Source organism: Littorina saxatilis, linkage group LG1, assembly GCF_037325665.1.
Source record: "Littorina saxatilis isolate snail1 linkage group LG1, US_GU_Lsax_2.0, whole genome shotgun sequence".
In the NCBI taxonomy this organism is placed as follows: Eukaryota; Metazoa; Mollusca; class Gastropoda; order Littorinimorpha; family Littorinidae; genus Littorina; species Littorina saxatilis.
The window spans coordinates 33,470,508-33,494,930 of NC_090245.1; the positions used below are offsets into that span (position 1 = coordinate 33,470,508).

The 24,423-nt window shown below is 43.6% G+C and overlaps 3 protein-coding genes across 4 annotated transcripts in view; all 3 read left to right on the forward strand.

The window, feature by feature from the left end:
- Positions 1 to 48: 48 nt before the first annotated feature.
- Positions 49 to 8,086, forward strand: LOC138967525 (large ribosomal subunit protein mL44-like). Its single transcript, XM_070340098.1, has 10 exons — positions 49 to 67; positions 1,358 to 1,478; positions 1,708 to 1,794; positions 2,837 to 2,937; positions 3,400 to 3,475; positions 3,848 to 3,932; positions 4,245 to 4,316; positions 4,529 to 4,677; positions 6,230 to 6,312; positions 7,740 to 8,086. The coding sequence occupies exons 2-10, from the start codon at positions 1,393 to 1,395 to the stop codon at positions 7,943 to 7,945; spliced, it is 945 nt and encodes a 314-aa protein (XP_070196199.1). The 5' UTR covers positions 49 to 67; positions 1,358 to 1,392; the 3' UTR covers positions 7,946 to 8,086.
- Positions 8,087 to 9,034: 948 nt separating this feature from the next.
- LOC138967466 (uncharacterized) lies at positions 9,035 to 12,086 on the forward strand. 2 transcript variants are annotated; one of them, XM_070340024.1, is made up of 4 exons: positions 9,035 to 9,414; positions 10,170 to 10,351; positions 10,829 to 10,964; positions 11,721 to 12,086. In XM_070340024.1, exons 1-4 carry the CDS (start codon positions 9,269 to 9,271, stop codon positions 11,971 to 11,973), a joined length of 717 nt encoding a protein of 238 aa, XP_070196125.1. In that variant the 5' UTR covers positions 9,035 to 9,268; the 3' UTR covers positions 11,974 to 12,086. The 2 variants fall into 2 exon arrangements, with proteins under 2 accessions (XP_070196125.1, XP_070196132.1); XM_070340031.1 differs by having other exon boundaries at positions 9,042 to 9,362.
- Positions 12,087 to 13,245: 1,159 nt separating this feature from the next.
- The window catches only part of LOC138967544 (uncharacterized), a 13,846-nt gene continuing 2,668 nt past the window's right edge, over positions 13,246 to 24,423 (forward strand). The window contains exons 1-4 of the mRNA XM_070340120.1: positions 13,246 to 13,397; positions 15,453 to 15,631; positions 21,274 to 21,409; positions 21,747 to 24,423. The exon at positions 21,747 to 24,423 is cut by the window's right edge and continues 2,668 nt beyond it. Of these exons, the coding sequence (XP_070196221.1) occupies positions 13,261 to 13,397; positions 15,453 to 15,631; positions 21,274 to 21,409; positions 21,747 to 21,996 (702 nt within the window). The 5' untranslated portion in view covers positions 13,246 to 13,260 and the 3' untranslated portion in view covers positions 21,997 to 24,423. The remainder of the gene's footprint in view (positions 13,398 to 15,452; positions 15,632 to 21,273; positions 21,410 to 21,746) is intronic.

A 24,423-nucleotide genomic window follows, 5' to 3' on the forward strand; every position in this document is an offset into this window, starting at 1 on the left:
GAACTGTTTAGACTGTTGTGCGCGTGTTTCGGTTTTGCATTGACTGATTTGGTGGGTGATGGGGAGGGTATGTTGACATGTCTGTAAGTGTAACTGAGATGGATCGAGCTGATGCCAACGGGTAGAGCTTGTGGCCTTTTTAAGTCCCCTCTAGTAATGCTCATTGATTGTCTAGTACAAGTTTTATGGTAATCTTGAACTTTAGCGTGTTAAATTCATAGCTCAAAATCCAGTGACATTCTTTACTTATTTTTGATACGTCCATGTAAGCAAGCCAAAGAACATTTGTCGTGAAATTAATTGACGAATTGAGCTTTAAACTTAAGCATAATTAATTAATTTGGTTGTTCAATCGACGAAAATGCACCGAAAATGGCGTACGTTGTCAACCATGGGACATCATTTACACGAAAGAGTTGTCTCCCTTGTCCGATCATACGGATAATTCCTTCTTTGACCCATGTAAACGAAATGCATTCGTACAGTTCATCGGAGTTCATTCCGTAACTTCAAAGGGATCTAAAATGACTTGTTATGATTACAAGTGCAGGTTCTACAAATTTGGAGACTTAAGTGCCTCTGAACTATGAGCTATGAATTTAACATGCTAAAGTTCAAGATTACCTGTTTACAAGTTTAGTCATTGTGTTAAAGGCACAGTGCAGCTCACAGCCTTCGTTTTGCGTTTTTGTTGCAGCTGAGTGCATTTACAGTTCAAAAATCCTCCTATGGTAGTAAAACAAACCCAAAACTACCCAACGACGACATCTGTGAAGCTCGACAGTTTCTTGTTCACGCGAGTGCATAAATTAACCTAGTTATTACATGGTGTTTGGTCGGAGTTCGATTCAACTGAGTGATTCCGGCCTCCATTTTGTTTTACACAAACTCATGATGACGTCTGACATAGTTTGCTAGTGACTGTCTTTTTGTGCATGATGTGGTGATCTACCTGATCTAAATTTAGATCCAAAAATAGGTCAAGACCAGCCGGGTCCGAGTACGAAATTAATTCATAAAAAAATCGCAGTTCTTGACTCTTTGGGTGCAAGTCAATGAAACTTGGTAGTTCTTCTAACGGATAGCTGCCTGAGGTATGACTAAAAGCCCCAGGGCACCTGGATTTGACAAGTTCAGTACCTTTAACAAGTAAGAAATTCGCATTTCTCCAAAATAGTTTTTAAAAGTATGTATTACTATTAGTAATACAAATAACTAACAACTATAGTTTTTAATAAAGTTAACAAAAAAGTTTATTTCTCCACAACAATTTGATTATTACACATGTACATTTCACAATATGGTACTCACTGTTACATTTCAAATACACATTTGTATCGATGCATGCTTGTTCCAGGTCAAACTCAAAGTCAAAGGGGTGTCAAACGTTACATGAGAGCCTACCTGAAGGAGCTTTATAACAGACGTCTTCGTGTTGGACCTGAGAAACTCCGACATCGCTCTGAGTTCATGAACTGGTATGGCATTTGAGTTTAACATATATATGTTATTATTAAAATTAAATTAGAAGAAACTGTTAATCCCTAAGTTTCAACTTTCATTTTAATGCAACTTTAATTGCTTCTTTTGTGATTCCTTATTATTATTTTGTTGTTGTATAGTTGTAGATTTATCATTGGCTTGTACTGGAGACCAAATTGCTCATTTTTGGGACATCTATACATATGTAATATACTTTTCTTTCAGGAACTATAATGCTGAGATTTATGCGTTTGGAAAACGCCTCGGAGAGGAATTTTCCAATGATTCTCTGCAAGCAGCATTCACTCACAGGTCATGATCATTCTAATATATTCTATTTATTACCAGTACAGTAGTAGTGATAATACATCTAGTACATAATGAGTTCTTGATTAATAATGCACTCCTGCAAAAAACAAGTTTGAAGCTTGTCTTAAATTTAGCATTGAACATCTTTTGGATCAGCAGTATTGCTATCCTTTAGGAAAGTATTGCCCATGCAGTTTGTTTATTACATATCTCTATATAATTAGATGAATACCCGCTTCGCTGGGAAGAAGTAGAGCTGAATACCCGGCTTTGCCGGGTGAGTGACGCACCGTACGCCGGCTTCGCCGGGTACCCGGCTTTGCTGGGTGAGTAGCGCACTGTACGCGATTGACGCCACACGAAGGAAAACTTCTAAAAATAGTAACGGGAATATGGATTGAGCGTTGTGGACAGTGACCTTCTAAAAATAGTAACGGGAATATGGATTGACGCCACACGAAGGAAGGGAGATAAACGCAAAACACTGGAGAAGATAAGGAAGAGTTACTGGGAATGGATCTGGGAAGATGAACAGAAAAACCAAAATCGGTTCAGCGCTGCGCGCTGAGAGCACATGTTGAAAATTCTCATCGACCAGGTTGTGTCCGGGGTCTACCTGAATATGCCCACCAAATTTGAAGCAGATCCATCGAGAACTTTGGCCGTGCATCGCGAACACACACACACACACACACACACACACACACACACACACACACACACACACACACAGACAGACACAAGTCGTATATATATAGATAGATAGGTAGATATACAATTTTTAGCATGACTGTGAAACACCGATTTTAAATGTGAAAGTCAGTTTTGCAATGCGCACAAAGAATGGCATATTCAGCCATGCACCTTTACATCATGTGAGCTCTTCACTAGCCTGCAGTACATAAGTACTATGTGCAAATGTAACATTTCATCCCTAACTGGTGGAACACTATAGAGTTAGAAAAAAAATTTATTCTGTTATTTCAAATGCTTTTTTTTTTTTTAATGAAATGTGTATTGATATTTACTTTTCATTCATTTGCAGATCTTACATAGAGGCAGAAGAGGCACGGAGGGCTGATCTTGGCATTGATGTTGCTTCAGCCCCACTTGGACTGACAGACAATTCTGAACTTACTCAAAAAGGTAACACAGATTCTTTGCTGTAGGATGATTATGAAGAGGAGTTTAAGGCTCTGAACTTCATAATGTAACAACTCAACACACCAGGTGTAAAATCAAATGTGATAACACAGGACAAAATCATCCAGAATTAAGGATATTTTCTCCACAGGTCAACACTATGGCTGCTTCAGAGAAAACGTAATAATTGTGTAATGCATGCAAAACTGACAAAATATGAATTAATTCAGTAGATAAACAATAATTTGGGAGATTAAAAAGAATTCCATTCACCACAGAAAGCGGTAATGCTGTTGACTTATGATACATGTTCAAGAGGAAGGGTACTCATGATGCATGCAAAACTGTGAATAGAATTGTGATGGATGATATTCATGAGCAAAGAATGTACTTTCCCTCTTTCGAGGCTTGACTGTTGTATTATCGCTTTGTACTGGAAACTACCTGGTTGTAACTTTTTTTCAGGTGAAGAGACTGCATCTCGTTACATCAAGGCGTACCTGAGAAGCTCATACCCAACCATGTTTGAAGAAGCTATTGTGTAAGTACTTTATGCACAAATACAATGAAACCTCCCCCTTTTTAGACCCAGTTTTTAAGGGTTTTTTGGTTCATAACATGTGTAAATTTAACTGTTTTAAGACATGATTTTTTCTAATTTTTGGAGGTCTTAAAAGGGGGTTTCTTTGTACACCGAGTTCAACCATACGGACGTATATTACACATCTACATCCCTACTGAGCTAAAAGCACTTTTTTTTCCCAGTTATGTTTTTTTTCCCCAGTTATGTTTTTCTTACACCTGCATGTTTAGCTTTGAATAGTACTTTGGACTATATTGTGTTGCATAATCACACGCAAAAAAAAACCTTAAAAGAGTTGAAGGAAAAAAGTGTACAATGTTTCTTTTCCAGTGCCATCCATGATCACCTGATGTCAGATGATACTCTCTCCCACATAGCCAGCCATATAGGTATTGGAGACCTCATGCTTTGCTCTGTAAGTCTTTCTTTTTTCGTTTGTTTATGTTTTAAAAAAAATCTTCTTTTTTTTTTGTATCATGGGAAGGCATTTGCTTGCAGCTCTTATCAAAAAAGATGTTGAAGCATGCCAAAACTCCAGTAAATATCAAATACTCTGACTTTCTGTCTGTCTTAGGTATTTTTATTATCGTCATAACAGCTAGGCTGGGTAAAAGTCACAGCATGCTGATTGCTTGCATAGTTTGTTCTCGTATCTTTGACACATGCATTGTTCTATCAAATACGTTGTTCTTTCATTTATTTTAATTCTTTATGTTTTATTTTTAAGGACTTTCCACCTGAAGAATCAACTCTGAGCAAGAACTTTCTGGCTGTTGTTGGTGCTCTGGAAACTGACAAAGTGAGTACATGCATTGTCAATTTTTTTCTCTCCATTCTGTATCAGATAAACTGTTTTCTCTCTTTCAAAGGCAAGTTGGTAGAGGAAAGAAGAACCATCACATACCGCAGAATACATACGAAGAAATTGTCGAGTTATACAAATGTCAGGGCCCTCAGAGTGCTACAGAATGTGAAACTGAGCTCAGAACACATGTCCCATTCTGTGTCCAGGGTGTGAAGAGAGCAGAATCACTGGTGCGTGACCTAGTGCTGGCACAGCTGGTTGGCAAGGAGTTGATGGAGCTGTGGAGCGTGACCAACCCCATGGGACTTCTGATGGCCGTTTTGGATTCACAGGGGCGAGGCCCACCTGAACCCAGGTACACTGGAACCCCCTGTTTAAGACCTCCAAAAATCTTTAAAAAATGAGGTCTTAAAAGTCTGAAAATTGTGGGTAAATTGACAGAGGGTATGGACATGATCCGAGAGAGCAGGATCCTTAAAGGGGAGGAAGTCTTAAATCAGGGGTCCTAAAAGAGGGTTCCACTGTATACATTTATGTGTATGATGTATTGTCGAGTAATAAGATGGGCAGCGAAGGCAAACATGAATAGGCTCTACCATACTGCAGGGCCGGATCTGGGGGGGGGGGGGGGGGGGGGGGGGGGTCCTGGGTTCCGGAACACACACACCCACCCCCCCCCCCCCCCCGGCCATCCGATGTACCTCTCAGAGAAAAAAAAAAATTATGTGGACTTTTTAAGCTCTTCCCCCAACTCCCTTAGTTTATTTGGTCTACAAGTCCATCATCATAGGCCACAAGTCAAGTCACACGCTACACTATCACTAGTATTAATAGTATCAGAGAACCGATTGCAACAAGATATCATCTGCGCTATCGGGGAACCGATGTTTCGGAAAGGGATTGTACTGCACACTGTGAGATCATTGAGTGCTCGCCCCTATACCTTTCCCACTTCCGCGTGTTTTGTTACTGTTGAAAATGTGTAATTTTGATTCCCAGTTGCAAGGAAAGACCAAAAAATGACCACAAATGCAAAATTTTCTCGGCTTCGCGGAGGCTTTGCCCCCCCAGACCCCCCAGCGGGGCGTTGCCCCTGCACCCCACCGGGGCCTCAGCGGCCCCTGGACCCCTGCCTTTAGTTGGAACCCGCCCCCCTCAAACGAACTTGGTCCGGCCCTGTACTGAGTTATAGGATGCTTGATGTGTATGTTACGGTCCATCCATCCACAATATCAGTGAATTTCTTAGAACATTCTGGAAATGTGTGTATTGCTGGTAAGGTAATACATGAAATTACTAAGGTTTACAGGAAACAAAATTACTGACGTTTTCAGGAAATACCTGCATTTCCTCAAAATATTTTGACGACATTACACAGCTTTCCTGAACAGCGTTAAACATGTAGACAATGTTTGAACTGTGCGAGATAAGATATTATTAGCTTACAAAGGCTAAAATGTCCTTGTGAAATCAGCCTTTGGGTATAGTTATGGGTTACGTTGCTTTTGTTGAGCATACCAAAAGTTAAATAAATAGAAAAAGGTTAATAATGACATTTTTAAATCCCATTTTTGAGTGTAAAAATTACTACATATTCACTGAGTCAGTGTGGATCTGATACTTGCTGCTCCTTTCATCGCTCAATTTTATGCTTTAGACAAAATGATCACCATGTGATTACCATGACTTACATGGTGCTGGATTCACCTATGACAACTCAATTTGAAGTATTAATGCAAACAGTGTTGAAAAGGGTCGGGGAAAGAAGTCGACATCGTCTGTCGCCATTTGGTTGCTGCCCCCGGTTATATTTGTATTGTTCATAATGAAAGTTTGGTGTCTAATGTGATGTCATTGGAAGTCGATGTACATTTCAATGGACACTATCACAACTGTTTAATTTACAGACTACAGTGGCAAGCAGGCCAGAGGACAATCATGGCTGTCTATCAAGTGGGGATCTACAGTGACAAGCAGCTTATCGGACAGTGTAAGCTGTTGGCTGTTTTTGTTTATTTTTGCTTGCATTGATCAGACAAACTTTAACATCATCAGATGATCCTACTTTAAAATTCTATCATGACTTTACATATATTTTGCATTTCTGTTTGTATAAAACTATAAAGAAAGTGTGCTAAATTCTCAAGAATGTTGATTTTTTTAATTAATATTTTTTATACACATTTGATTATGTGTTTGTTACTTTTGATTACTTGTGTGCTGATATTGTTGCTGTTATTCTTTTCTTTGAAATGAACTTGCGGCAGATTTTTAAGAAGTGAAAACTTTGTTTGTTTTGAGCACAGGGGTTTAGTTCCAGATCAGGAAGGATTTCTACTTTCTTGTCATGTTGCGAGTTCTTTCATCCTTTTAATTGTAATATTTTGCCCTCTCTTATAATTTGCAGAAAGGAAGTTATGACAGTTGTACTACAGTGGTACTCCCCATGTAAGACCTCCAAAAATCTGACAAATTTAGGTCTTAAAAGGGGGGGGTCTTACATGGGGGGTGAGGTCAGGTCATAAAAAGACAGTGAGAGAGAAAAAGTCAGTGACAGAGAGAAGCGGTAAAATCGTCATGTCCAAGAATCACTGACTCCATCACGGCTTTTTCTTGGATGAGTCTTCCTGTGATGGGTATGTTGCGTCGACGTGCATCACAAAACCAACTCCAAACGCGTTCGTTGAGGTCACCATAAATACATTTCCTTGCCTTGGAGTATTTGCGGTCACAATTTTCGCCGGTCTCCCATCGATTGACCACGTTTTCTTGGTCGCTGACGATCGATTGAATCTGAGTTTTTCCTACCTCAAACGACCGCGCGATCGAAATTGCCGTTTCGCCCTTACGGCTCCGTTTCACCACTTCCATCCTCTGTTCCAGAGTCAAAATTTTCCTCTTCTTTCCGCGCGATTGAGCGTTTGAAGTTGAAGGAGAGTTCGAGTCGAAGAAGAAGATCGTTGATGCTCGCATGTATGTCTCTGCACGTGTGTTTGTTGATTTTTCGAAAGGAAGTGGACAAAGAAAAGGGCATGTTGGGATCGTAAAATTGTGAACGCCGGACATGCGCAATCGAGACCTAAACGCGTCGTCTGTTATATTTCCGGCCGAGTGATTTTTGCGATCTTTTTTCAGAGATTCAAGCAAAACGTTACGATTTTTTGTTAGGTTTTGATTTGAAAATGTCGTTACAAGGTCGCAAATTGTAACAACTAGTCGGTCGCAAATCGGGTTCTGGGGGGAGTCGGCCATGGGGGGTGATTTATATAGCAAAACTAATCCGTCAGCAAGAATGAGGTCTGAGAAGGGAGAGGGTCTCTGATGGGGGGGTCGTTCGTCGGGAGTACCACTGTATAAACATTTTTCCAGAGAGAAAACTAAAAATTAAAATATTAATTATTGTTTTATCATCAACAGCTGCAGGAGAGAGGGTCACAATCGCAGAAGACATGGCTGCCCAGGACGCATTGCAGCGTATGATGGGTATCGGCAGTGGCCACATGCCACTCACTTTCCGAACCGAGGCAGATAAAATGGAACTGAGATACGATCCGAAAAATATAAGTGCGGAGGAGCTGATGCAAACATATGAACTAAGACAGAAAGAGAACTCTGTCTCGTAATGTTGTGGAATGGAGAAAAACAAGCTGTTGTTAATTGTTAGATTTCAGTGTATATGAACCTGTGTGTGCAGTTGTGTTGACTGAAAGTTGTTCACAAAATGGTGAAGACAATGATGCATGTAAAATAAACATTGTAGTTTATTCTGGTGTTTAGTCAAGTTTTTGTACACAGTGTCTTTGTGTCTGTGTCTGTCTGTGGGAGTTTCTCTGTGTCACAGGCAACTGACTCAAGGTGGCCGGGGCCTGTGGGTTGGATGACACGCTCTCAAGACTTCTACATTGTACTATTATATATATATATATATATATATATATATATATCTTCTTCTTCTTCTTCTTCTTCTTCTTCTTCTTTCTTGATGTGGACTGGGTTCATCCGAACGTCTGTAGTCCAGCGGCGGAGTACTGAGTGATTGGTTACTGAGTATATATATATATAGTATGAGTAGGAGAGAAGAGCTTCCGTCACCCTATAACCATGTGACATCCAACACACAAGCCCTGCCCACCTCATGTCGAGCGCCTGTGCTCTGTGTGTCCTTGTCAAAGAGAGAGGAAGTGTGTGTGTGTGCAATTGTGTATGCATCCTTCCCATTTGGATGAGAGACAGTCTTCAGCAGACATGTCTAGAGCACACGAATACACACACACACTCAAAACTACCTTCACATTTTAGTATCGCAATAATCTTATCTTTATAACTTCTTCAGAAGAAAAAAATCAGATAAACCGTTGTCACAGTATGATGGCCAGGATTGGTGACAGAGAATGTGACAGCGGGTGTGTAACATTATTTCACGGGTAACGAAGTTCAATTTTGCGTTTCAGTAGTGAGAATGTACACGCGCTCGGGTGCATATGCACCTGTTAAAGCAATGCACTCCTGACCGATTTCAGTCGACAAAGTATACACAGTACTGTAGCAATCCTAATGTATATGTGTACTTCACACGCGGATTCTGTTTTATCAGTCTGATGTGCAGTTTTCAAACGCATATCGTGTTTTGAGCTGTTACTGTTAGCGCTTATATCTAATTCGTTACCACGGTACGTACGTATGTATACCTTGTCACCTTGTGCATGAAGTCGCGTTTCGACACGGTGTGTCAGAGTGCTGCGGTTATCAGCTCGAGTCGTGCACCACGTGACACAAACACAGGCACTGTACCAGTCGTAAGAAGGTTGTACTCAAGACCTTAGTCTGATTTTTCATTTTTGTGATTTACCATACCATATATAAGCTGCATTCAACACTGCGAAGAAATTATAAATCCTTCACAATGGCCGGAGCAGCCCGAGCGGTGTCGGTGTCCTTCCTAGAGCATGGAATCGCCGTGCTACGGATGCAAAGAGGAGAAAACAGAATCAACAAAGAATTCATTGACACTTTCCACAGCTGCTTGGATGAGGTGGAAAGGTACGGTAGGCTGCTGTCACGGTCGAACCTCGGCCACATGTTGTGTGGAAGGGTGAGATGCTGGAACTGTCAGTGTTATTGCACAGTATGTAAGGCTTTAGTACGTTGACAGGTTCTTGTTGCATATGTGTGTACGTACGTGTGGGGTGTACGCGTGAGTGTGTGTGCATGTGTCCTCTGTGTGCATGTGTGTGTGTGTGTGTGTGATGCCTATACATATATATCAAGTTGAACTTGTACGTAACAACCATCCAAAAGACCGGCTGAAAGTAGTCGTTATACTAGACTACTGAAAATCATTGGTTATGTCATAGACCTATATCAGATAAATATAGGTCCCTGGTTATGTGTAAGGGTGAATTAAAATAAAATAAATGGTTATGTGGGAAAAAAATGGTTATGTAAAAAAAGGGGGTACATGTAAGTTGTAACAAAAATGGTTATTTAAACAAAAATTGTTATGTAAAGAGGCAAAATCCATGTAAGCTTTGCCGTTACAGCCGTGTATGTCGATCACTGGATGAATCTCTACATATTAAATCTGTCAGCGTGGGGCATCATTTCTTTGGAGCAATATCTGGAGTGTGCCAAATCAGTTATACACTTAAAAAAAACTTTGGGGAGGGGGGGGGTTGTATGATGGGAGGGGGATGGTTATCGAGAGGTGCACGTCGGTGGCCAGGGCAGTTTAGATTGTGAATACAAATCCACTTAATTCACAAAATGACGAGAATAAAAAAAAATGCACTCGATCAATAAGCCAGTGCAATTTAATTGTATGACCTTTGCCGATGGTTTCACTTTCAGCAACAAGAACTGCAAGGGCCTCATCACCACATCAGAGGGGAAGTTCTTCAGCAATGGCCTTGACCTGCAGTGGTTGTCCCAGCAGAGTGGCCCGGAGTCCTTTCAACAGTTCATCACCAGCTTCAACGAGATGCTCGGCCGACTGCTGACTTTCCCCTTACCCACTGCCGCTGCCATCAATGGTCAGTTCGCGTATTGTGTGTTTGTGGTTCGGGAAGGATCGATGAATGTGGAGAAGGAGAGATGGAGGGAAGATCATTATGCAGATGTGTTTGCATGGGGAAGTCTGTCCAGGACGTGTGTTTTGCAGCGTTTGTGGTTTGTGAGTGAGCATGTGAATGTGTGTTTCAACATCTCTCCCTCTCTTTAAGTGTGCATGCGCTCGCACGTGTATGTGTGTGTGTGTGTGTATGAGCATGCGCTCATGTGTATTTGTGTAACATAGATACCAGATCAACAGAATCAGATCCTATGCTTTACAGGCGTACGGCTTAGATGAACATGTGCAGTCAACAAAGTTTTGTCTGTCTGTATGTTCCTTTGTCAGTCTGTAGCCTGCCTATGAGTGTGTATTTGGTCACATATCCATATCAAGGAAAACTCAGCACTGCAGTCTTCGATTTTTTTCCAGTCTGTCTCTACTGGTTTTACACTTGCAGGTCACTGTTTTGCTGGAGGGGCGATGGTAGCCTTTAGCCACGACTTGCGAGTAATGAACAGCGAGAAAGGCTGGATCTGCTACAACGAGGTCTTCCTCAACCTTCGTCTCGCCCCCTTCGTCATGAAGGTTATGCAGTAAGTGTGATTTTGTTTAGTGCTTTGAGCTTGAGTTCACATGTCAGGCTTGAAACCAAATGTCCCCCTATTTTCAAGTGATTTTTGTCAGACAAGTCAGTTGGTTATGAAAATCACTTCTCATGTGAATAGCGCAAATGCTCAGATATTAAGCAATGATTCTCAGCTAATCAACTTACACATTCGGGCTTGTCCGGTCGCCTAGCTTTGTTGTTTTCCGGCTTGACCTTAAACCCAATTGGGAAGCATGAAAATAAAAGTCTGCCGCTAGTCACTTGTAAATTGCTGAGTCAAGCAGCGCTCAACTGAAGTTGTTGCTAAATCTGAACTGGAGTGTTCACATGGCAGAGTTTTCAATGACTTGAACTCAGCGACTTCAAACCGACTTAAGTTTGGGGACAGTTGGTTGAAAACCTGCCGTGTGAACAAGCACATTAAGCTTGGGACATGGCATATTTCAAGCAGTGCAACTTCAGTGCAGGTCATGCAACAAAAAAAGCTGTATCTATCATTAGCGGGCATGCAAGATCTGGTTTGAGACTCATGAATATTCAGTAGGTCAGAAGTCTTAATTGTCCTCTGACAAATTAGTCACAGTAATTGTATACCCCAGAAAAAGGCAGATGAAAAACCTCAACCAACATTCTATTTCTTTCATCCTTATTTCTATTTTTTTAATTTTTTTATTCTATTTTCTCAGTTAAACAACAGAAAAGCATTAGCCTCTTCCTAACCATATCTGTATGTGTGTTGCAGGTTAAAAGCTAACCCCAAAACTTTTCACAACATGATGGTGTTTGGCCAGCGATTCACAGGCCCGGAGGCTGAGTCTGCTGGCTTGATTGACAAGGCGATCCCCTCCAGCCTTGTGGAGAATGAAAGCCAGAAGTTGCTGCAGGCATGGCTTGGAAAAGACGGCATCCAGCGGGAAAGTTTGCACAATATGAAGAAAGATGTGTACGCAGACGCTTTGAAGGAACTGTATACCTTGAGACCTTCGAAAGTGTAGTGGAGAAGACAGTGAATCAATGTTTAGCTATGCATACTAATACGTGCAGTGTTTATTGTGAGTGTGGGCCTACAAGAACTTAACAAAAGAGAACATTTCGAAGCTAAAGAAGACTTGTTGCTTTGACTAATTGTGTGAGCGGGCGCATGTGTGTGTGTGTGTGTGTGTGTGTGTGTGTGTGTGTGTTTATTTTGTTCTTTGGTGTTTTTTTGGGGGGAGGGCTAGTGGATTGGTGAATAATTAATTGATCACACCAAGTTCATTCCCAGTCAAACAATGCATTCATTATCCCATTTTGTGTCTTCACATTCTGACTGATTGATCAAAATGCTTTCGGCAGCATTCAAAAGAACCAATTAAGTAAGACAACTTGTAGTATCTTCAGTCACTAACAGAGCAGGCAGGACACTTTTCATCTGTCAATATAAATGTGTTCAGTTGTGATTGGCATTACAGAGGGAGCCCTATATTTCCAGTGGTACATGTATTTAAAGACTGACTGAATTTGCAACTGAAATAACATTGACTTGAAGGATGAGACGTGAACCCACTGCAAACACTGTATGTAACCAGCTAGTAGTACATATGTATGTAGTAGTAGTAGGGACTGGAAAGTAGTTTCCATAAGCCTCGCGACTTTTCAAGCGTCCCATCTCATTTTTAAATTTGTTGCAAGTCAATCATGTCTAACCACAGGCGAAGGTATCGTCCACTGGACTACTACTATCACAGAAAGACTCTGTGTTAGTAGTAGTCAAGTGGACGATACCTTCGCCTGTGGTCTAACATGATCAAAATCGCTTCCTCGGTCTCAGTCAGTCTGTATCAAGTCACCTCTGATCGAGCCTTCTCGTGACGTGAACTTTTTTGTGAAAGGAAAGGTCGACTGAGAAACAGTGAGACTGACATGGTTCAGGCAGTGCCTGATAGGTAACAGCAGCAAATTTAATCACACCTCAAAACTGCATTCAGTAAAACAAAAATTAGATTCACTTGAGTGCCGAGCTAAAGAACGCATGAACCCGCTGATGCATCCCCTGGTTTTGCCGTGAGCCTGAGGGCTTACAACTTAATACAGAAAGATTCACATGATTTAGAGACAGGTACACTGGACATACTAGTCGCAACGGGAATGTACAGCTCACAGAAACACAAATAACATGCTTTAGTGTGCACTGGAATGAATATCTACGCGAGACAAAGTTTCACAGCTTTAGCAATAGTTTTACCGGTGCATGTGTACCGTAGCTGGGTGCAAAGTTCAGGGTCACACACACACAAGCAGACATGGCGGAATCAAAAGCTTCTGTGGCCGTAACTATTCAGAAAAATGGAATTGCTGTTGTGCGAATGCAGAGAGGGGACAACAGGATCAACAACGAGTTTGTGCGAGCGTTTAATGACTGTCTTGACCAAGTAGAAAAGTAAGTGTTTGTGAACAAGCAGTCCGACAGTGAGTGCGTTCTGTTACGTAGCCTACATATACTGTTCAAAAAAAGAAACGCATAGTTGCTACTTGCCAAATTTGTTTTATGTTTCGAAAAAATTAACAGAAAATCCAATATTTAGATTATTTGTTTGAAATTTGGTATGGACACAGTTGAATGCACACACAGTTCATTTGCATCTTCAAATCAATCAGTCAATCAATACGATTGGATGCCGCGAGGCTGTCAAGTCAGTAGGGTGTGTGACTGCCTTGAGCAGCAACAACTGCCCGGCACCTTCTGGGCATGGACTGGATCAGATGCCGGATATCTTGCTGTGGGATGGTGTCCCACTCCTCCTGAAGTGCCTGCAATAGATCGCGGTGATTTGCCGGTGCTTCTTCTCGCCTGCGCACACGTCTGTCCAATTCATCCCAGAGGTGTTCTATCGGGTTCATGTCTGGCGACATGGATGGCCAGGGAAGCACCTGGACATGGTGGTCGGTGAGGAACTGGGTGGTGAGTCGTGCTGTGTGCGGGCGAGCGTTGTCCTGCTGGAATATGGCATCCTGGTCAGCCAGAAGAGGAAGGGCGTGTGGGCGCAGAATTTCCTCCACGTATCGCTGGGCAGTTATGCGCCCTTGGACGTGCACCAGGGTGCTCCTTCCAGCGGTATTGATCGCCCCCCACACCATGACGCCTCCACCACCATGAACGGGTGCCTCATCCACACAGTTGGGCGCGTAACGTTCGTTTACTCTCCGGTAGACCCTCCTCCGACCATCATGTCGCTGGAGCAGGAAGTAGGACTCGTCGCTGAACCACACGTGTCTCCAGTGATTCCGGACGGTCCAGCAAAGGTGCTGGTTGCCCCACTGCACTCGGTTCTGGCGATGGCGGCGGGTGAGGACAGCTCCTCTGTGAGGTCTGCGAGCTCTCAAACCAGCTTCATGCAGGCGGTTCCGCACGGTCTGGTCCGATAATCGGTGTGGCCCGGGGAGAGCCTGGACAGAAGATGAGGCCGACAGGAAACGATTCCGGAGGTGGCGGAGCCGTATGAAGCGGTCGTGAGCAGCAGTTGTCGCCCTTGGTCTTCCCGCTCGTGGCAAGTCAGCAACGGAGCCAGTGGCTTGAAACCTGACCCACAGTCTACTGATGGTGCTCTGGGACACGTGGAAGTGCCTGGCGATTGCACTTTGACTTTGGCCTGCTTGTAAACGACCCAATGCAATTTGGCGGTCTTCTCTGCTCAATCGGGCCATCTTTCGTCGCTGAATTGTCGTCTGATTTCTTTGTGGCGAACAATCCGCTTTTATGGGTTTTGGAAGACATGGTGAGAGCTCAATATTCCCCGAGTTTCACGAGATTACACTGAAGCATGACGAGTGGTCATGCCAAATGAGCAATTTTGACATTGTAGCCACTGATAACGCATGCGTCACGTGCAGAGCTCACTTGTGGCAATGGACGAAAGGTCGACGACCAGATAAACATTTTCTGCAGTTTGGTGGATATCCTTGTAGCTATATAACTAAATTAACCAAATATTACAAGCTATGCGTTTCTTTTTTTGAACAGTATAGTACATAGTTACGTGCTTGTCATCCTGACGTGCTTGTATCAAACTCAAAGTACATATCGGTAGCGAATGTGTGTGTGTGTGTGTGCGTGTATAAAAAGAGAGAGAGAGACGGACGGACGGATAGACAGACAAACAGGCATGCATGCAGGCCGCATGAGGGCAGGCCACAGGCAGGAAAACAGAGACAGACAAACAGTACAATCTCCAGATTCAGCCCCGTGTCAACTTCGTCATCTCACATCAATAAATGTTCACACACACACACACACACACACACACACACACACACACACACACACACACACACACTGAATCTTAGACTGAAATTCATCACTGGTGATGGTCAGAATGTGGTGGGTATACATTGATGTGAAAATTGCTTATAAGTTATAGATATGTTCTGTTGCACATGAAAAAAGAATGAATTTAATTCTGCTGATGTCAGATCTCATCTTCGATTTATACTTCAGGGCGTCGTCATGCAAAGGAGTGGTGACGACTGGCGAGGGGAAATTCTACTCCAATGGACTGGACACAGACTGGCTGGCGACCATTGACAGTGACACAATGGCAAACTTCTTAAGGAGTTTAGTGGAACTGTTGCTGAGGCTTCTCACATTCCCACTCCCAACAGTTGCTGCCATAAACGGTGGGTACTATATAGGCAGGGATTGATTAAATTGATTGTGACAAATTCTCCAAATCAAATCCGGTAAAGTGCTGAAAATTAAATTGGTAACTGGCGATACATACCGATGTGAAATTTTTTTAATCAGCTCCTTCGTGACAAATATAAAGTGCAGTCACTGGGTTTTAGACTTGCAGGGTTTAACCTGGGAGAAAAAGGCAATGGGACGTCATTTGTCCCCTTCAACCAAATTCCGATGGGACATAGTCGAAGTCAAGAAGCGCCAAAGAGGCCTGTACGCGTTTTGACAAAAGATGCAAAATGGTACAATATGGTGCCATCTGAGAATTAGCCGCTATATCGTGTTATCTCTGTGTGTGTGTGTGTATGTGTGTGTGTGTGTAATCCGATGTAAAGTGTACATTTGGTGGTGCAGTGGTACGTAATCTCAATGCGCCCTAGCTTTGACGCACTGACAGGAATTGTGATGGGACATTTTCAGATTTTTAATGCGCCAATGGCGCAGGGCACACAAGTAAATGAAACCCTGGACTTGGTTTAGACTGGAACAGGGTGGATTGGTAGCTCAATTACTAGCATACTAGCTTTGTAACCAGTTGATCCGCATGCAAAACTCAAGGTAACCCTGAGAATAACAAGCTCAGAAATGCAAAAGAAGCAGAAGCTAGGCTGGTTGACACAAGAGAGTGGCCTGTTTTTGTGAGAGACCGGATTTGTACTTGAAAAAAAATACCAGTTTTGATAAAAGTTTGCATTGTCCCTAAAATAGGTACATATATATATATTCCCATGGTCTTTCAGTCAAGCAGTCAGAGAACTCAAGCTCTCCCAGAGTTCTTCCTCCTGCCGTTAATTTTCTTGAGTTAAATGTGACTTTAAATAGAGTTATAATAATAATAATACGAATATTTATAACGCGCACATATCTCACCAACAGGCGACTCAAGGCGCACATGCACTCGTTCACACACACGGAGACTTAAAGTCACTAGCACACACACACACCATCAAACATTAAAATATGTACAGTTATTCAGGGTGGGATGGGGTGGGCAGTGTAGAATGCATGGATTATTTGGAAAAAAGGAATGTCTTGAGTGCAGATTTGAATGATTCGAGGGACTGTTGTTGGCGGAGGGGGAGAGGTAGTGTGTTCCATTGGCTAGGTGCTTGGAAAGAAAATGAGCGTTGACCTGCTGTTTTGAGTTTGGTGTGGGGGATGTTGAGCTTGAGGGAGTCAGCAGATGATCTGAGTGTTCGTGAAGGGACATAGAGAGAAAGAGAGTCGGAGAGATAGGCAGGGGCGAGACCATGGAGGCATTTGTAGGTGAGAGTGTTGATTTTGTAGGTGATACGGGCAGGAACGGGCAACCAGTGGAGCTGATTTAGGAGGGGGGTGATATGATCTCTCTTTTTCTTTCGTAGGACAAGACGGGCAGAGCTATTTTGAATGCGTTGGAGACGAGAGATAGAAGAAGAAGGAAGACCCGCCAAGAGAGAGTTACAATAGTCAAGACGTGAGAGAATGGTGGAAGTGACCAGTTTGGCGGTAGCATCTGTGGTGAGGTATTTGCGGATAGTGGCGATGCGGCGGAGTTGGAAGTAGCAGGTGCGAGAGACAGAAGAGATGTGTTGTTTCATGGAAAGGGTGTTGTCTAGAGTGACTCCGAGGTTTTTGACAGCAGAAGACAGAGGGACAGAAGAGTCAGAGAGTTAAAGAGAGTCGGAGGTGGCTTTGGAGAGTTTGGATGTAGTGCCTATTAGGATAGCTTCAGTTTTGTTGCTATTGAGCTGAAGTTTGTTTTCTGTCATCCAATTCTGCACGTCAGTGATAGTGTCAGAGATAGAGGAAGAAGAGATTCAGACTGGTCAGGGGAAGAGCTGTTGTGAAGTTGAGAGTCGTCGGCAAAAGAGTGGTGGAGAACGTTGTGTCGGTCAAGGATGTGGTCAAGAGGTTGAGTGTAGAGAGTAAATAGTACAGGCCCAAAGACTGAGCCCTGAGGGACTCCGCACTCAAGCCTGATGGGGTCAGAGTTCAGTTTGTCAATCGAAACAGTCTGGTAGCGGTCGGTAAGATAAGAAGAGAACCAAGAAAGAGCTGTGCTATGGATACCAAAGGTGTGCTGAAGGCGTTGAAGGAGGATGTTGTGGTCGACTGTGTCAAAGGCCGCTGATAGATCAAGTAGAGCGACGGCAGAGATTTCAGCTTGGTCAGTGGCAAGGAGGAGATCATTAGTGATTTTGAGAAGGGCAGTTTCGGTGGAGTGGTGAGGACGATAGGCAGATTGAAGCGGAGAGAGAAGATTGTTGCAAAGAAGGTGAGAGTTGAGTTGTTTCAGGACGACTCTTTCAAGGAGTTTGGAAATGAAGGAAAGGTTTGAGACAGGGCGGTAGTTGCTGAGGGTGTTTGGGTCAAGCGATGGTTTCTTCAGTAGAGGTTTGACAATAGCAGTCTTAAAGGAGTTGGGGACAGTGCCTGTTTGCAGAGAAGTGTTGATGATTTTGAGAATAGAAGGGAGGAGTTCAGGAAGACAGTCAGAGTAGATCGAGTTGTGTGGGAAGAGGGTCAAGGTCACAGGTTTTCAAGGTCATTTCTTTGAGGACTTTCTCCAGGTCAGTGAGAGTGAGAGGCTGAAAGTGTGTGAAGGGAGTGCCTGTAAATGCAGGAGGAGTTTCAGAGTTTTGGTGTGGGATTTTGTCTAGTTTGTCACGGATGGTTTGGATCTTGTTATGGAAGTAATCAGAGAAAGCTTGAGACAGTTTGGAGGGGTCGATGTTGTTGGGCAAGGGAGAAGCAGAAGAGCAGCCAAGAAGGTCATTCATTGTGGAGAAGAGTGTTTTGGCAGAGGTTGTTTCACAGATTTTGGTGCTGTAGTGCGATTGTTTGGTGTCTGCGATGAGTGTCTGAACATGTTCCTTTTGCTTGTTGTAAATCTGTCTGTCAACTACCAGCTTTGAGGTTCGCGACTTCCTCTCTGCTCGGCGACGCAACTGTTTTGCATACTTAACTTCAGCTGTGATCCAGGGTGCAGAAGGCCTATCTATGATGAGTTTGGTTTTTGCGGGCGCGCGCATGTTCATCGAGAAGTGTGCTGAGAGTGGAGTCGTAATGACGTACAGGGTCTGAGGATACCGGAGGATCAAGCAGTCGGCGGGCTGCTTCTGCGCGAAATGTGTCAGTGTTAACTTCTTTGAGGTTACGGCGGACTACGCGCTTTTTCTGTTTGGATGGTTTGGCCATTTTAAGAGAGAACAAAACTGCAGAGTGATCGGATCTGAGGTAGTCATTCAGCAGGATGTCGTACACCAGGTCAGTGGACTCGACATGGGTGACAATCCAGTCAATGATGTGTGTTTTGCGTGTGGGAGCGTCTACATGCTGTTTGAGGTCGTGACAGTCAAGAAGGTCCATCGTCTGTCTTGTGTCGGTGTTCTGTGGCTGGTCGAATTGTATGTTGAAGTCGCCGATGAGGACGATGTTTGAGGTGTGAGTGTTGTGATGTTCAAGCATTTCTTCAGCTTCTGTGAGAAACATGGGGAATGTGAACTTGTTCTTTGCATTGGGGGGAGGGCGGTATATACAGATCACACAAGTGCTGGTGCCAGAGCAGGTAATCACCATCTCTACAACTTCAAAGGTAGTGTGTTCATAAGGAACGGATGTTCTGAAAGTAACAAAAGGTTCCAACGACTTCCTGAAAACAACAGCAATCCCACCACCTCTAGAGGATCGGGGGCATGACTTTAAACAATAGCCAGGTGGAGTCAAGAGTTGGCATGTGGCTTCATGGCCAGTATCACTTAGCCAAGTTTCTGTCAGAAGCATCACATCTAGGTTTTGTTCCAGAATAAAGTCACAGATTGCTTCTGGTTTGCCTGATTTCACAGCGGACTGCGAGTTCAGATGACACAGGCGAAGGTTCTTTGAGCGGGTCACATTACTAGTACATGAGTCATTCAGTGAGCGTTCCTGACACGCAACAATTTGGGGTAGAGATGCACTATAAGCATCGTACAGTCCAGAGTGGAGAGGGGACGTAGCTGTCGGAGGATGGTCAGTGTTAGAGTCATTGCCGTTAGATGACGGCGACAAAGCGTCAAAAGGCAGCGCCGGAGCGACGTCGGAAGGCAGCGCCAGAGCGACGTCGGAAGGCAGCGCCGGAGCGACGTCAGAAGGCTGCGCCGAAGCGACATCAGACGGCTGCGCCGGAGCGACGTCAGAAGGCAGCGCCGGGGCGACGTCAGAAGGCTGCGCCGGGGCGACGTCAGAAGGCTGCGCCGAAGCGACATCAGACGGCTGCGCCGGAGCGACGTCAGAAGGCAGCGCCGGGGCGACGTCAGAAGGCAGCGTCGGAGCGACGTCAGAAGGCTGTGCCGAAGCGACATCAGACGGCTGCGCCGGAGCGACGTCAGAAGGCAGCGCCGGGGCGACGTCAGAGGGCAGCGCCGGAGCAACGTCAGAAGGCAGCGCCGGGGCAACGTCAGAAGGCAGGGCCGGAGCGACGTCAGAAGGCAGAGCCGGAGCGAAATCGGAGGGCAGCATCCGAGACCCAGAACACTGAACAGAACGTCTTTCGTTCCTCCCCCCTCTCATGGAACGTCGTGGAAGATTCCTGGCAATACCAAGTTGCTTCAGTGTAGAGGTGAGGGTAAGGGAAGGAACCTGCACTGAACAACTTGCCATAGACAAAAGATCAGTACGGCTGTACTGCACTGGATAGGGGGTGTGTCCTTTGTTATGGCCTAGTGCACTTGCACCAAACCAGCCATCGCTGTCTACAGAAGATGTTGTGAGTTGTTGATCACGCTGCGGTGTTGTGAACACTCGGTCATCCTGCCTGCCAAGTGGCAATGGCAGGCCCACTGTAGATCGTAGAGTCAGGGTATGAAGAAACACAAGAAAGCCAATAACTCTGGCATCCTGTGGAAACATTCCACAAAAAGTATGCCAGAACGGCGGCCACATCTTCACGGACGTCTCAGACAAAGATACAGACTGAACAATGACGGAAAACAGCACAAAAACAGTAAAAACCAGGAGAGGTCAGCAACAACGCCTGTCAGGGCGCGTGAACATCACTCAGTTAGATACCCATTTATAGAGTGGATTAGATATATATCCGAGTGCTTGAAAAATTCTGGTACATGAACATGTATCTGTGTCCACCCCAAGTGAGCATGTGCAAGACCAGCAGAGAAGAAAGTAAACTCATTTTGGTTCAGCACTTTGGCGCAATAGCCAAGTGGAATTGGTTCCGCACTTTGGCACAATAGCCTAGTGGAATTGGTTCCGCACTTTGGCACAATAGCCTAGTGGATAAAACGTCGGCCTCCTATATAATGGAAGGTTGAGTGTTCGAATTCCGGCAGCGCCTGGTGGGTTAAGGGTGGAGGTATTTCTAATCTCCAAGGTCAACTTTTGCTCAGACCTGCTATGCATTCATGTGTTAATGCAAGCACAAAACCAAGTACACAGAATAGATTCTGTAATCCATGTTCAATGGGTTTTAGAAACACAAAAATACCAAGAAAGCTTCCCTCCAAAATGGAACATGGCTGCCTAAATGGCAGGGGGAAAAAAACGGTCATGAACCCACTCGTGCATACTGCTACATCTTCTTTATGATTCTTTTTATTTGTAGGTCACTGCTATGCTGGTGGTGCCCTGATTGCCTTTGCTACTGACCTGCGAGTTATGAACTCACAGCGTGGATGGCTCTGCTTTAATGAGGTTTTCATTAACAGACGATTCGGTCAGTTCAACATCAAGTATCTTCAGTGAGTATTTTTAACTTGAGTGCACCTGTCTTTGGGTTGAGAAGATGACAAACAGACAGACACAATTTGAAACACATGAGTAATCTGCATGGCCATTGTATTCGTTATTGTTAATTCTTAGATCTTGGCTGCTAGCTCAGGCAAAGAATTCTCAATGTTTACAGATACAAAGAAAATGCTTTGCAATTAAGATCCTCTGAATTTAAGACTTTGCTATTTTCACGATTCTTTTCTCAAGGTTACTTTGGAAATGTTGCTCCAACTCAAGACTATTTCAATGTTTTAGAATTGAAACAGAAGGGCTGCAGTTTCATTTATTTGATCTTATTCTTTGCAGGGCCAAGATCAATCCAGCCAGAACATTACACAGGGCAATAGTGTTCGGCCAGCGATTCACAGGACCTGAAGCAGAGGCGGCAGGAATGGTTGACAACGCAGTAGCCCCGCCCATTGTGCTGCAAGAGAGTCAGCGACTGCTGCAAGCCTGGATTGGCAAGGAGGGGTTTCCACGAGAGAGTCTGCACAACATGAAACTGGATCTTTATGCTGACGCCATAAAAGAAGTGCATGCGCCATCAAAATTGTAGTGGTGCAGATTTTGGAAGCAAGCAAAATATTTGTTTTATAAGACGAGACCAATGTTCAAGGCCTGTACAACTACAGGTGCAAAACACTAGTACAATAGAGTGGAAACCCCCTTTTATTTAAGACACCCAATTTAAGACTTTTCCCCTTGACCCCCCAATTTAAGACTCCGTTAATCCTCACCCCCTCCCCCCCCCCCACACACACACACACACATTTTGACTCTTACAAGCAGAAACTGCAAGGCAATTTTCCTTGTTTTTTTTTAAGGACAGTAACATTTTGAGTCTGGAGTCTTGACACTGAATTTTGTTCTGTAGTACATATAATTATTTCATAGGTTTCACACCTCTTAGTCCTGAATAGCTGGCATATATTCCCCAAGGGTCGATTTTCAGGTATTCCTGAGCCTCTGGTGAGGTAATACCTGAAAATTTACCTGATGTAAGAAGCAGGTCAATATATATATATATTTTAGTGTGGCGGCGCTCTTTGCTGATGATTGCTCCATAGAGCTGTTGTGTGTGCTTAAACAGATACAGTACCTGTGATGTGAGGCCCCTTCAGTGAGAGGACACCTCCCTTAAGAGGACATCTTGTGTTGTCCCTCTGTCTATTAACTCTTCCAAAGTAGACCTGTTGTAAGAGGACACGTTCAGTGTAGGGACGTTTTTGTCTGGTCCCAATGGTGTCCTTCCATTTCAGGTACCACTGGCTGTTCCTTGTGATACTCAGGGTGTGTGCTCGTGTGTGTTTTTATCAGAAGACCTCAATCAGAAAATGGACACATTGTTTGATTTTTTTAAATGATCATCTTCACTTAATCAGATGTTCTTTAAACTACAATGACATTTTAGACATGTTTTTGTTTTTTTTAAGTTTACATTGTAATTTTTATTATACTTAGGATGTGTGGTTGTGTGGGTTTTTATTAGTGCTTTTGTGAACAAGAAACAATTAACAAGTGGCTCTATCCCATCTCCCCCCTTTCCCCGTCGCGATTTAACCTTGAACGGTTGAAAACAACGTTAAACACCAAATAAAGAAAGAAAGATTAGAAGACCTCATGGAGGAAATGGTACATGTTCATGTTTTATTCCTGAACTGATTATCTTCAGTCAGATGTACATAATTATACTGTAAATCTGCAGATGTTTATGATGCTACATTTAACGTCTGCACATTGATTTTTATGATAAACTTATTGTTGCTGTGCGTGTGATTGATCCCGTTTTGATTTTGATCAATACCTGTGTAGTATATAATTGGCGGTTCTGGTGAGGTTATGCCCCTTCTTTCTTTCGGCTGGTAACAGGCGGAACCTCGCGGCAAGATCACACGAGAAAGGAAAAATACATGCATTGGTCCCAAATAGCATGTCGCTTTGGTAACAGTTCGTGTGTAAGTCGTGCATTTTATACGGTAAAAAGACAATTGTAACAGGGAGAACCTCGCGGCAAGATCACAGGAGTTGTCTCGCGTTATCACCCCAGAAGCGCTCATTGTTTCTAGGCCTTGGTCTTCGGCCACTGGCGCATACTTTTTGATCTTACACATCGGTCTGACCCCTGGCTGGTCAACCATCGGATTGTTTTGACATGATGAAGATCTTCTGACCATCCATTTTCCTTCTGAATGGACAAAGCCAGGACTTTTAGACCTATACATATTTTCCATCCAGGTTGAAGTGACCTATTGCCGAGTCCTCTGAGGCTTGGAAGAACACTGTACCTGTGCACAATTAAGACTGTACATTTTTTTCTTTAGCTATGTGACAAATCATAGCCACCATCACCAGAGCTGGATCTTCGGGGGGGGGGGGGGGGGGGAGTTCATAAGTTCCGGAAGCTCCACCCCCATCCCCTTACCTGGCAAATATACCTATTATCTCAAGGAGAGACCCAAAACACCACTTTCAAATGCTAAATGTCAACAGACCCCTGCCTGGTCAGCCCCTGTATCCCTACCTCATTTTGGAAGCCCCTCCCTCTCACAAACTAGGTTCAGTCCTCATTACTAAAGATTGTCCTGTTTACTTCAGCAACAAATTATAGGTATAAATTGTTATTCGACAGTCATTATCATTTTCCTGCCAAAGGCTGCAGTCATTAATAATTTTCTCACTTATTCACTTTCTCAAAATTGCTTGTTTGTGTACTCTGCATGTCATATCACCCCCCGCTGGTTAGGGGGAAGAATTTACCCGATGCTCCCCAGCATGTCGTAAGAGGCGACTAACGGATTCTGTTTCTCCTTTTACCCTTGTTAAGTGTTTCTTGTATAGAATACTGTATAGTCAATTTTTGTAAAGATTTTAGTCAAGCAGTATGTAAGAAATGTTAAGTCCTTTGTACTAGAAACTTGCATTCTCCCAGTAAGGTAATTTGTCATCATTTTCACGAGTTTTCATTCACAAGCACCTGGGAAAT

What these genes read in the sequence shown, in the direction of transcription:
- LOC138967525 (XM_070340098.1), top strand. Translation starts at nt 1,393, where the DNA reads ATGAGAGCCTACCTGAAGGAGCTTTATAACAGACGTCTTCGTGTTGGA. An exon ending in ATGTTTGAAGAAGCTATTGT is followed by an intron (nt 3,476 to 3,847) that starts GTAAGTACTTTA and finishes TTTCTTTTCCAG; the next exon opens with TGCCATCCATGATCACCTGA. An exon ending in GAGACCTCATGCTTTGCTCT is followed by an intron (nt 3,933 to 4,244) that starts GTAAGTCTTTCT and finishes TTTATTTTTAAG; the next exon opens with GACTTTCCACCTGAAGAATC.
- LOC138967466 (XM_070340024.1), top strand. Translation starts at nt 9,269, where the DNA reads ATGGAATCGCCGTGCTACGGATGCAAAGAGGAGAAAACAGAATCAACA. An exon ending in GCCACATGTTGTGTGGAAGG is followed by an intron (nt 9,415 to 10,169) that starts GTGAGATGCTGG and finishes TTTCACTTTCAG; the next exon opens with CAACAAGAACTGCAAGGGCC. An exon ending in CACTGCCGCTGCCATCAATG is followed by an intron (nt 10,352 to 10,828) that starts GTCAGTTCGCGT and finishes TTACACTTGCAG; the next exon opens with GTCACTGTTTTGCTGGAGGG.